This window comes from Apis florea, unplaced genomic scaffold (genome assembly GCF_048593485.1).
Source record: "Apis florea isolate Af1SG1 unplaced genomic scaffold, ASM4859348v1 contig_1615_pilon, whole genome shotgun sequence".
NCBI lineage: Eukaryota > Metazoa > Arthropoda > Insecta > Hymenoptera > Apidae > Apis > Apis florea.
This window is the reverse complement of record NW_028256416.1, coordinates 2,095,497-2,108,836: the sequence shown is the minus strand read 5'-3', so window position 1 is coordinate 2,108,836 and position 13,340 is coordinate 2,095,497. Positions and strand designations below refer to the sequence as shown.

The following is a 13,340-nucleotide window of genomic DNA, read 5'->3' as shown; positions in this document are numbered from 1 at the left end:
TAGTAAGAGGTGATGAAGGTCATTTCAATTTTTCTGACCACTACACCGATGTTTTAAATTGTGGTCAACCGATAAAATACATACACAAAACATTTTTTTCATTCAATCGGAAAGTGTTAAATTTCATCGTTCGTCCATATATCCAAACAGCACAATTAGAAAACTGACCTTGTAAGGACGCGATATTTTTTGCTGATTTGGATTCTTATCGAATTTTCATTAGATTTGAGTGTAAACAGATTAAAAAAAAAAATACCAAATAAAAAACTATTTGTTGAAAATTTAAACGAATTCGGAATACGAATGGAATCGTATGTAATTGACGAAAATCAGACAATACGCATGCGTCGAATAGGATTGTTAGGTAATGGCCAAAATTTCCCAAAAAATTTAAATTCAAATCGTCAGAACCGTAGCCATTTTAAATTCGATCGATTTGTTTACGATGGAAGATAATCGATCATCTTATATCATCGCGAAAAATATATTTTTTAATCTTATTCTTAGATCGAAATTTAGCTTTTTACTACACTATATATAAACTCACGCGAAATTCCACTCCACAATCATGCATACAAAATTTATATGTATTCCTTGCAGAAATGGTAAAAATTAGCAATTCCAATTAATTGGATCTATCACAATACGAGCAAAATCGTAACCAGAACATTCCTTGATACCCGCAAGGTCACGATGATTAAGCGCCATAAAATATTCAGTTGCTTTTTCTTTTATAGCACAGGTGGTGCGGTTGGTTTTAACCGGATGTTCCAGAAAGTACTCTCTGAAAGATATTTTCTCTCGAAATCTATGAATAAAAGCAACCGATATCTTGCTGACCCGGACACGTCCCGATCGAGACATCTAATATTCTCAATATTTATAGAAAAATCGTTGTTTAATTCATGGTTTTTCATCAAAAAATAACGATATATTACGATCATTAAGGTTCAGAGAACTTGTTACAACGTCGTACGAGGTAAAACACTTTCGTTCGTATTTGGCCGATTGCCAAGGTCCCTTGCTTCACCCGCGTGCCATGCATTGGAGGTTATACACGGATCTGCTTCAGGAATACCTGAACGAGATTGCTTAGCAGACCCCGTCGTCCCTGAAAGCTTCGATGGCACACGTACTTACACAGGCGTATATGGTCTCCGGTAAAGCAATAGGACGTGCAACAACCCCGTGCAACATCCACCAGCTCACGCACACACGCAATCGTTACACGCACCACACGCGTGTCCTCGTGCATTGATCGGCCAGTGACGCGCATAGGAGGATCTACTCGCCAGGTATATAAAGGTATCCACCAAAAAGCCAGAGCATCATTCACCTCCAGTTCAACACACGAGCTGATCTCCAAAGATCTACGAAACCTATCAACCATGAAGTGCATCGTTGTAAGTACTCGTTACGATCTCTTGCTAACGTTCGATCTTTGCTCGAATCTTTCGCCTATATTCTAATTGTACCATTATTTACCAAACTCTATACTTACAATTAATTGTACAATTGTTATTGCAACCTTACTATTACTCGTTTCATAACAATTCGCTTTCTACTTAAATCTCTACCCTATGCAATAATTTTTCACTAAAAGAAGCGAATAAGACAATTGGTAAAAATTTTACATTATTTCTTGCTTACTTACCACCTTCATTCTATTTCATTCCATCTTGTTCCCATATCAAGATCGCACTCGTGTAAATGAAAAGAAAAAATACTAGCTGACCATTGCTATTTATTTCCAGCTTGTCGCTCTCTTCGGCCTCTTCGCTGTAGCCTTCGCTCAGGCACCCAAGCCTGTCCAACCCGATCAGGAACCATCCGTGGAAGGAGAGGCATTGAGAGATAAGAGAGGCCTGTTACTAGCTTCCTACACTGCACCGGCAGCATTAGCACCAGCACCAATTGCGTACTCTTCTTACGTCGCCCCGGCAGCCCCAATTAGCTACGCTCTGCCATACGCCTACCGCGCATACCCCAGCTACACGTATCTGGGTTAATTTTAGGGGGTATTAGGGATAACACCGAGGGACCTTTGTGATCACGACTAGGGAAATGATTATACGGCAATTGGAAGGATTTTCGACCGAGTCGTTTAATCGACTACTACTTTAGTTTAAGTAAATTTAGAACGATAGCAACCGGATGAAATTTCTCTATAAATTGTTTATAATTGCTCAAATTATTGTTCGCACTTATTATATATCGAAGATCAACTCAACTTTTTCAACAAATCTTAATACACCGTTCCGTTGTATCTCACGATGTTAAATACAGAAATTGATTAAGCTCATACTTCTTTCTGTCCAAAATGATATCACTTCCCCCGTCCAATGTCCACGTTTTTTCCCACGATACAAAACCAAAGAGAAAGAAGAACTTACTACTTAAAACTATTTACTAATATTTGTAGGAAAGGTAGTATTTTATCACGTATCTATCTAAGGGTGTCTATCTACCATGCAAATTTCACGTATCTTATTCATGATTAGATTATTAAACATGCATCTAATGTTCCATCTTTAATACGAGCGTGGTCTTACGTTGTTGTCGTTGGTGCATTGTCGCGCATTAGACTTCCTGTTGAATGGCGATGTGAGCGGAGACACGACGATGACATCATCGGATGCAGTTTCGCGTTGTAATTCGATCATTTAGGCTGGCATGAAGTCATCGGAATAGAAGCTATGCCCTGCTATGTGTCGGCTATTGGCCCATTGTTTCTGCTTTTATAAAACGTGTGCACGAACAGGCAACGTGATCAACGATCCGATATTATGCAAAATGGCAAAAATCTTATAAAATTTCTCGCGTTTCGTTCGAGTCGCCAATTCGACGCGCTCTCAACCTAAGTCACGGTGGTGTAATTATGTAACAGAGGATCCTTTTAACGAGTCAAAATGCGTAACGAACAGGGGGACATTTGAAAAACGACATCAGAGAATTCGAGCACGCGTGACTTACGTGTAAATGGGAATTACACAACAGGAATATATTACTATAAATGAACTCTTGTTCAGTATTCTTCTTCGGGGCTTGATGAGTTTAACCACTTTCACTGAGGTTCTGAAGACTTTGAAGGCTTTGGAGGATAAATACGTGATGGGAATGGTATCCTAACTTCGTATAGCTCGAAATACGAAATACGAAACCAGTTAATAACCAGAGACGTTTTTCATAAACGACGGAAATTGTTCTCCGTTTGCTTCTCTTTGCTTCTTTCGTCGAGGAGAAAAAGTAATTTACGTTAAGAAAGTACGAAGGAAGGAGGGGGACGAAGGGAAAAAGGGTACGATTGTATTCGTATCCTTATCGACGATCTCAAGCTAGGACGGAAGCTATGCGTCTTTCTCAGAGACTTTCGTGTTAACGATCGATACGAGTAACTTACGCACTTCCCTCTCCTTTTCCTTTTTTTATCGAATTGAAATTTATTTTTGGAAACCGATTAATATATTCGAAGAGTCACGAGAGGACGATACTCTACATCGATATGTGTAACATCGATCCGTAACAGCATTGCCCAAGTGTGATCGATGAAAGCCAGCAAGAAAGTCTATTGTAATTCGTGGATGGTCGCGACCCGACTGTATTTATACATGTGCAGGTATGGCCGTGGTCTTAGTCGGTGCGAGCCTGTCCATCCTTGAGGAAATTAGTTTTTTTTTTCCCCAACCCAACTGCCCTGATTCCATGATCCTCGAGGAACCTGTAGACCAGTTACTAGGTTAGCTCAGGGAATACCCGATTAGTGCGGTGATACAGTGCGATTGGATTACAAACCATGAAGTTCCTCTTGGTAAGTGTACCACGATTCGAAAATTAAGCGATTCAATCTTCCTATCCGCGTTAACGAAGCGTCTCAACAACTTTGCAATTTTACGAGTTGACAAGTTTCAAGAGCTACTAGCAAGATGAAAAGCGATTCGTTTTTATTTTTTTTTTTTTTAGCTCGCTTGTCTACTGGTTACGAGCTTATTATTATTATCATCATCCGTCACCGCGAAAACCGAAATCGAGGAGAATGCCGAGGAGAAGCCGGAGATTACAAAGTTGGAGGTGGTTGATCTCGGCGAGGGCGAGGGCGACGTCGATACCAAAGACGGGGAAGAAGTTCAGAAAAAGAGGGATTCGGGATACTCGTACAGGAGACCGGCCCACCACGCTTTAGCCTCGAGAGCTCGTTTCCAAGTTGGACAATCCGGAGGGCGCATAGTTAATAGACATCCCGCGCAAATAAATAGACCCGTTACGAAATACGGTCCTCCAGGTTATCACAACTCGTCCCCGACGAGGGTGACCTCGTTGCACGGTCAACAGCATCGAGACAAATTGCAATTCCACGGGCAACATCAACATTCGAGCAACTTGGATGGCCGTCCAGGTGGGCCGTTCGAGCAGGAGGTGCCCAGCCCGATTAGACAGGTCGATTTCGTCGAACCGAATCCAATATCCAGTCAAAACGACGAACCGTTCGCCGCCCATTCGGCCAATTACTTGCCACCCCACAATCAAAAGTTGCCCGGCCCTTCCACGCCGCAGATCTTCGCGCCCGTCCACCAGGGGCAACAACAGTTGGCAAATTTTCAAAATGGGGACGTCGGCCAGCCGCAAGGACAGATATCAGACGCGGCCCTTTTCCTCTCTCAAAACGCTCAAGCCATACAACAGCTTTACGGCGCCCCTCCGAACGAGCAGGATTTCGCGCCGAACGCCGACCAATTCCTAGGCCACGCGCACAATCAAGTGCAAAGTCCGAACAGCCAGTTGCAAGCCAGCTTCGAGGCCACGTCTCAAAGCCCGCAAAACTTCCCAGGACCGTTGCCGTCTTACGCGTCTGGAACCCTCACCGCCCAAGAGACCCTAGAACAGATACAATCGCTGGAAAAGGATAGGCTGATCGCCCAATTGCAGCGCCAGTTGCTCGCCACCCAGGCCCAGGCCCAGGCGCAAAACGTAGCTGGAAGGTACGCTGAAAATCAGCCGGGCTTCGTCCAGAATCAAGACCTTCTGGCTTCGATCGGGCAGCGAATCACGAAGATTCACGGTCTAAACGCGGCGGGCACCGTGAACTTCGCTTCCGGAAATACAGCTTTCAATCAATCACCTTTTTTGCCAGGGACGACAACGATCGGTCCGGGGTTTCCGCTTAGCTACGGACCGTCCACCACCGTTCGGCCCTCGACCACCACCGCGGCGACAACCACCACCACCGCCGCAACAACCAGCACCACCGTGCAACCCCCTCGGCCGGCCAAACCCGATGGAACCTCTCAACTCGGCTCTTCCCTACCCCAAGTCCCCCAAGTCTACGGGGGACTCGTCCCCTTCCTGCCCGCCGCCGCCGCTTTCGTCCCCTCCTACGGACCCGCGTTCCTTGCACCCGCCTCCCCCCTCACACCCATCCACACCCCCTCCCCCTCCTCCTCGCCCACGCACTTCGGCCTCCCCATACCAACGGACCACAAACCCGCCGCCGGGCATACCCCCGCACCACCCACCTCCTCCACCACTCCTTCATCGTCCCCTCCCCTTCACCCCGCGCCCCTCCACCCCGTCACACCCCTTCACCCGGTGCTCCCTCCTGCGACACACGCGCATCCCCCACCGACCACGCATCCCGGCTACGGATTGCAAACGGCGGTAATCAATCCTCCTCTCCTGTACAAGCCCATCAAACCGGTCTATCCGTTCTACTATTACCAGAACGTCGCGTATCAGGTACCGAAGCCGGCGTTGCCCACTTATCCGTGGAGCTACGCGCCGACCTACGCGACCCAGGCGAAACCGACCCAAATATGGTAAATGACGCGCGCATCCCGCATTTCTCTTCGCCCCTGGTTGCGATCGCGCGTACCTCGCCTCCCCTCGTCTTCCGAGACTGACTGTTTACCCACGCGGAAAAAGGGAACCCGAGAGATTGTGGAGGAAGAAAGTAAAGTGTGGCACTGTGCGGCCGGCGACTCGCGGTAACGTTGTTGGGTCGCGCGCGGATAACGCGAGAGAGAGAGAGAGAGAGAGAGAGAGAGGACAGGTCTCGTTATTATCGTCGTGGTTGAAATTTTAATCTCTTTCGTTCTTTTATTCGTATACGCTGCGTTTTTTTGTTTTTTCTTTTTTTTTTTTTTTTTTGGATAAGTAGATAGTATATATAGATATATATATATATATATATATGTGAAGTATCAGGAATATCTTTTATCGATTCTTATTGGTACGAGGTTTTGGTACGTAAGGGATAATTAGAGACAGGGTTTTCGCACGAAGATGGGATAAACGGGAAACTATTCGTGTTTCTTTTATTTATATATATATATATATAGGTTAATGCGTAATGTTTCGCGTGTTCGACACATGTCGAATTAACACGTCGTATCGATTTTCGATGCGTTTGATGCTTCCACCTTAATTGCGTACGATTTCTCGATTAAACTTTGTACATACCCAAATTTTATTTATTGTATCGAATAAATATTTTTTTACTTGACCGAGTAGTTTTGTTTTTTAACGCTCGTTGGTGAAAAAAGAAGAAAAAGAAGAAAAAAAAAAAGAAACTAATTTTATAAAAGATTTGGTCGCGAGTCGAGTGATTCTTTTAATCGAAAAAAAGAGAGAGAGAGAGAGAAAAAAAACTCAATTGCAGGCGGCGTGCTCGTTTCGCCGGTAAAGAAAGTACACCCTAGAAAAGCAACTGTCTCCATTTCCGGCCCGTAAACCTACACCAAAGAACTCTCACCGAAGAGTTTAATGGGCGTCCAATCGATCTGCTTGATCGTGACCTCAAAAGTCGCTCGATCATTCTAATCACGATCGATATATTTCTCGACCAGATTAATCGGATTATTCCGGGCATGCATAATGAGTTCACCCGGCCACGTATTACGATCAATACAATTCATTTTCTCTTTTAATTTTGTACAGAGTTGCGTTTATATTTAGGCAAATTTTATTTGGACGATCGATCGAACTGACCTTAAATCGAATCATTGTAATATTAAAATATTACATCCCAGATTTTTCGATTTTCGTTATCCGATAATTCTAATCTCTAGTCAATTTTGACTTTCGGATTAAAATTTTTCTTCGCGTCAGAGATTTTTGATTAACTCGAGATCGATTGTTTAACGTAAACAACGTGATTCGAGTTGTAACGATATTACGCCAAGATTAACTAACCACATTTCTCAGCGTAATTATAAAATATTAATTTTAAAATTGCCGTACGCATATATTATTTTTAAAGTTCAAACGGAATTGGTGGTTAAAATATAACCATTAATTTTCTCTAAGATTGCGTTTACATTCATACGCATATAACGCATTTAACGCAATTGCGCATTTGTTTGTTTGTTTGTTTATATTTTTCATTTCGCAAAGGCTTACGGGTTTGTGGGTTTACGATTTAGAGGCTGACTGGTTTGTTGACCCGTGCAACTATAAATAAATATTATCCCGGTAAAAGGGTAAAAAAGGTAAACGGTTGTGGCGCAATGCAGGCACAAAGTCTGTCGAAGAATCGTGTGTCGGTCGGTTACACGATTATACCGCTAAACGTACCAGATTTCTACAAATATAGAACAAGTGTAATTGCCTACGAAGTAGCCGTTTCATTTTCCGTAATCCGGCAAAGGAAAAAGGGGCACGAGTCACGAAGAAACGTGGAATAGAGTAGCGGCTGCTTTACGATTCACACAGGTGTCAACTCACTTTCCGCCACTGACCCGAATCTCAATTTACTTTTCGTTTTAGTGCACTACACTCGTTTCCTGCACATTTACCGTTTCAACTTGGACGAGTCCAATCCAGTTCTGGGGGAATTATTATTCTTATATATATATATATAAAAAAAAAGAAAGAAAGAAAGAAAGAAAGAAAGAAACGATTTATATCTCGAGAAATCTAGAAACTAGATGAGCGGAACAAATAGTAAACAAGTTTAATATCTTGTTAACGATTGTGACTCGAACAATAAGCCGGTAATTTAACGTTACACGATTTGAAATTGTGAATTCTTTCTACGTACGTGTTGTATTTAATGCAAAGAAACGAAGAGAAGAATATCGTACGCTTTTTGCCCGATTTCGTTAATAAATTATCATCTGGTACAACGAAAGTATACTACGAGTATAGTGCGAAGGTGTATCTAACTTTTCTTTTTTCTTTCTTTTTTTTTTTTTTTCCATAGACAACCGAGCTTTCTCGAATAAACGTTATTTAAATAATAACACATGTACACGTTTGCAAAATGTTGACAGAAAATTTACCTTCAGGTTATTAAGCACGTTTACTTTTCATGCAAACAATGTTACTCCATGTAGGTTGTGTACCATTCCGGGAAAGCGTCTCATGTTTTTCGTTCCAACCACCACCATTTCCATGCGGTCTCCTCTAAAGAAAATTGAAGCTACAAAATTCATTCGTACATTTAATCAAGTTACCGTCGAATATATCTATATATCTTCAACGACTTTCGTGAAGGATTATTTATTATCTCGTGTTTCAAATGATTCACAGACCATTTAATCATTTATATTATTTACGACACGTATTCATTAATACGTGTCTTTCGCGATACGTGTTTTTTCGATAATCGCTTTTTCCACAAAAAACTCGAGGTTTTATTTCGAGTTTTTTCTCTCCCCCCCCGAATCGTAATTCGCTCTGGTTTCTTCTCCGGTCGGGTGCTCGAGAATCGGCAAAGAATTCGCCTCCTCTTTTTTCTTTTTCGTTCGCCTACAGGGAATTACGATGGCGAACTTCCTTCCTTCGTCCCACGAGTGAAAGTAAAACGAAATCAATCGGAGTTTTCAGCTGTTGGATAGACAGTGGACACACACCGGATGGAAGGCGTCGTACATTTTATCGTATATTTCGCCTTCTCGTAATTTCTTTTTCGCTCGATTTCTTCATTCTCCGAAAAGAGCGCGACGATATTTAAATCTTCGCCATTTTTTTTTTTCCTTTCTTGTCCTTATTTCACTTTCCACCATCGAAATTATCGGCTCTCAGTGGCTTCGACGAGGAGGAGAACGCTCGCGAAATCAACCACACCTTCACTGCTCCTTTCAACAAAACAAAACACTATTGAAAAACTGTTGTTCCTTGCGCGAAGAAACATTTTCCGGGAAACGAAATTTCGTTTCGTTCCGCAGAAAATCTCTCTTTCTCTCTCTTATGTGATATTACAATATTATAACAAATGGAAAATTTAATGATAAGCTATTACTTCAGACACAGAATTTTCCTGCCAACGAAGAAGAAGAAATGTATTTCACAGTCGCGTTTTGGAAAAGCAAAAATGTTTCGATAAATACATTTACGATACATTTATATATAATATATGCATAAAGAGTATAAAGACGAAGGACGAGATGACTTAATAAATTTTCGAGGAACACAGTGATAGTTGTCTCCTCGACGTTGGTTAATTATCTGTCAAGAAGAAGTTTTAATTAACAAGATCCGCGCGCGTTGGTAGCGAGTTATCTCAGAGTTAATTAATAGGAAGCATGATATATTTAAGAAGGTGCGTATATTTTCAAGATGACCGTGTATTTCGCAAAAATTAATGAAAACGATGACATTTTAAGCAAATGGAGAATTTGCCGGTCTAACGAGGATACACGAGTTTCGATACAATTTTTCTTTCGTTTCATAATCTCCCGAAAAGTGTGTATACGTACGGTAATTAACGTTGTATCGTTATCACCGACTCGATCTCGAAGCAATAATCGTTTTCTTCCTTCTTTCAAAAAAACGATCGAGTTCGTTATGAGGAAACGTGTTTACTCGAGGAGCACAATGCTCGATAGATATGATCGAGTTAACCACTTTTACCGGGACACTCTCGTTTGCAAATTTTACGTCGAGATCAGATGGATTAGACCTCGAATGTATCCCGAACGAATACATTTGGTTGCGAAGGTGGTGGTGCACTAGTGCCGACGCGGGGAGATTCACCTTCACCTAGACCTTTCTTTCACCATGTAAGGGGGGATTTGTATATAAAAGCTCTCTTCTGGGTAGCAAACGCATCAGAGAACCACAATTTCACTCACATACCCGTTCCTCACTTGACCGACACGACACGAGTAGCCTATCGAGACAGACACTTTGTTTAGAATCAACATGAGATCGTTAGTAAGTCATCTATCGTATACATACATACGAGCTTAACAATTACGTCGAATAGAAAGGATCGGAGAGAAAGATTCTCGAATCCCGATTCTAAACGAAATTCTCCAACGATACTTATCCGATTTTGACTGTTCGTAGGTGATTTTGATCCTCGTAGCCGTGGCCATTTCCAGCGTCTCGTGCAGAGAGGCGAAGGGAGGGAAACGATCGTTGAGACTGGTCCCGTCTAAAGGGAAGCGTGGCATCGTCGAGTACTCCGGAGGATCGTCGTCTTACAACTCGCCTCTCATAAGCTCTGGATACAGCGGCGGATACTCGTTGGGCCATTCCTCGTCGGGTATCCAAAGTTTAGGGGGCGGTTCGATGGGATACACCCTGGGATCCGGAGGACTGGGTCTGAGCTCTGGACTGGGCCACAATTTCGCCGTTCAAGGGATCACGTTGGGAGGGCAACACTTCGGAGGCTACTCCTCGCCAGGTCTCGCCTCTCTCGGCGGCGGAGGAGCTCTGTTCGGCCCGCCGTCCAAAAATGGACCGGTCACCTTTGGCATCCACGGCGGAGGTGGAGGCTCGTCCTCGGCTCCGATCTACGCGACAGGACTGTACGGCGGCGGCTCTTCTCAGACCGGGATCAGCCTTTCGTCGATGCTAGGATCCGGCTACGGCCTACCAGCTTCGTCCACGGGTCACGGCATGTCGTCCATCCATTCCATCTCGCCGGGTTACGCGGCCAGCGGGGGTTTGGTAATCGATTCCAGCTCTCTTGGAAAAGGATCCTCGAGCTACACCCTCTCCTCCTCTCACGGAGGCTCGTCCACCGGCAGCTCCTCCAGCTACGCTCTTCCGATATCCTCGAGCTCTCATTCCGGAATTTCTGCCCTTCACTCCGGTTCCACGGGTGGCTACTCTCTGCCAGTCTCCTCCGGATCCTCGATAGGGAGCCACATAGGCCTTTCTGGCGGATCCTCGGACAGCTACTCCCTTCCCGCCTCGTCTGTCTCCACCTCGCACTCCTACATACCAGTTTCGTCCGACACCTCCTCCTCCTCCTCCTCCTCTTCCTCTTCATCCTCATCCTCCTACTCTTCGGGAAGTTCCAGCTACTCGAGTCCATCCTCCAGCTATTCCGTTCCCGCTTCCGGTTATTCCGGATCTGTCTCCAGTTACTCGAGCCCAACCTCGTCCTATTCCGGCTCCGGTTATTCCAGCGCATCGAGCAGCTATTCACCCACCTATTCGGCCCCTTCCACGTCGTACGGTACTCCGATAGAGTCTCACGGCTCGTACTCGAGTCTGAGCCCCAGATACGTGGAGTATCCCGGGGTATCGAAGAGCTACGAAGATTCGTCGAGCAACAAATACGACACTATCTCGTATTCGAGTCCAAGTGGGAAATATTAATGTCGCATCGATCGAGAGACGCGGAATTTTGAACGCGACTTGACGAATCTTAGGCGAATCCGTGAGAGGTAGAATCCATGGATGGATATAGGATATACGTGTGCTAATTTATATATTTGCGTTTATTAGAATTAATTATTTTATTTAAAACGCCGAGTATTGCGTATTTATATTCCTACGAATTAATTTGTACGAGTTCCGTCGATATTCCTTCGTTGTTATATCGATGCTTTTGTTCCATAGTTTTATACGTATACTCTTGTTTGTAATAAAGCGATTCCTTTTTGTAACCGTTTCATTATATACCGTATATATGTATGTATACTCCTTTCAAGAATAATCGAGCGTGTATAAACGTGTATTCATCGGCTTTCACAATTTTGATTATCGATTTCGTTCCGAATCGATCGAAAACATCCTCGACAGGATGTAATACACGTATAAATTTTTAAAATTATAATACGTTTGTTAATACTTTTTTGATCATTAATTTTATCAATGGCTGTACAAAATGTCGCCGTTAAAAGGTTCTTTTTTATTCGTTCGCCGTGAAAGTTATTTCTCGCGAGAAAAGAATGATCATTTCATATAATAAAGATGACGAAAAAGAAGAAGAGGAAGAAGAAAAAGAAAGATCACTTTTACTCTAAATCCTGCTCCAGCGAAATGAGCGAATTCCTTTCTAAACTTTTGTTCTTTTTGGGAAAGTATCGGACGAGTCGTGTACTACTGAAAGCCACTGTGGACCGGTTTAACACGATTCACGAGGAAACTGTTCTTTTCCATCTGCCCTTATTTCTATGACAACAGCGACAACGGTATTTAGGCTGCGATATTTTCATTCCAAGAAAAAAAGAAAGAAAATTTGAATTTACAAAAAAAAAAAAAAAAGAAAAAAAATACTCGAGCAAAGAACAAATTGCTTTTCGTTTCGCCTCGGAGAGGAATAATTTGTTGCTTTCTTCTTTAAAAATGAAATTTAAATTGGTGAGAGAATTTAATGTAATTCCGTTTCGATCCTGAATCCATCAGAATATTCTTCTCGAAAAAGAAAACGCGCATCCAAGAAACTTGTAAGCGGAGGAGAAACTTTGCTCGCTCGTAAAGCTTTGAGAAAGTGAATAATAAAATTGTTCGAAAAAAATCCCTTATCACTCGTTTGATTTCTGCGACTCCCTTTTCGTTATCGTTTCATACGATCTTTCGGATGAACGCTTCACTTTCCAATAAATACTTGTCTCTTCAAAATTTATTAAAATACTCGATTATTATTTTCGATAAAATTGATTACGAGCTTAATAATATCCTTTGTCGACGAGTAGCGCTAAACCTGTTCACGAGTGGCGTAAAAACAACACCCCCGCAGAAGAAAGTGGCGGACATCGTTCTCGAACGTGGAAGAACGACCCACTTTTCAACGATCGCACGTGCGCAACGATGGTCGATGGACAAACATGCATCCTCGTCGAGAAAACGAAAAAACGGAGGAACAAGCTCGAGCAACTCGAGACTCGAGGGAGGGGGGGATCGTCCGATTAAAAAAGCGTTCGATCTGGAAGCGGGCTAGATCGCAAGAAAGTTTACATTTCACTATTTTCCGACTGGTTCGACGAGTGACATACTTGCGATTCACTCTTACGCCGATCGAACACGTGCCTGGAGCGAAAACAGGGAAAACCCGCCTCTTACTCCTCTCTCATCTTTAACAACCGCTATCTCTGTAATATTTCGTGCAATTTCTAGCGCGAAGAAATTTCCACCACGTGATAAACGTGGTGGGTAATAAAAATGAA

General features: G+C 43.1%; 2 protein-coding genes and 1 long non-coding RNA gene across 3 annotated transcripts; all 3 read left to right on the top strand.

The window, feature by feature from the left end:
• The first annotated feature begins 1,331 nt into the window (after positions 1–1,331).
• Positions 1,332–2,304, top strand: LOC100867914 (uncharacterized). The gene is made up of 2 exons (XR_001112901.3): positions 1,332–1,403; positions 1,755–2,304. It is a non-coding gene; the product is annotated as an uncharacterized LOC100867914 (long non-coding RNA).
• Positions 2,305–3,629: 1,325 nt separating this feature from the next.
• On the top strand, positions 3,630–6,496 carry LOC105736167 (uncharacterized). The gene is made up of 2 exons (XM_031918818.2): positions 3,630–3,808; positions 3,961–6,496. Exons 1-2 carry the CDS (start codon positions 3,794–3,796, stop codon positions 5,812–5,814), a joined length of 1,869 nt encoding a protein of 622 aa, XP_031774678.2. The 5' UTR covers positions 3,630–3,793; the 3' UTR covers positions 5,815–6,496.
• Positions 6,497–10,009: 3,513 nt separating this feature from the next.
• LOC116414959 (uncharacterized) lies at positions 10,010–12,180 on the top strand. The gene is made up of 2 exons (XM_031918673.2): positions 10,010–10,149; positions 10,285–12,180. Exons 1-2 carry the CDS (start codon positions 10,138–10,140, stop codon positions 11,545–11,547), a joined length of 1,275 nt encoding a protein of 424 aa, XP_031774533.2. The 5' UTR covers positions 10,010–10,137; the 3' UTR covers positions 11,548–12,180.
• The last annotated feature ends 1,160 nt before the right edge of the window (positions 12,181–13,340 follow it).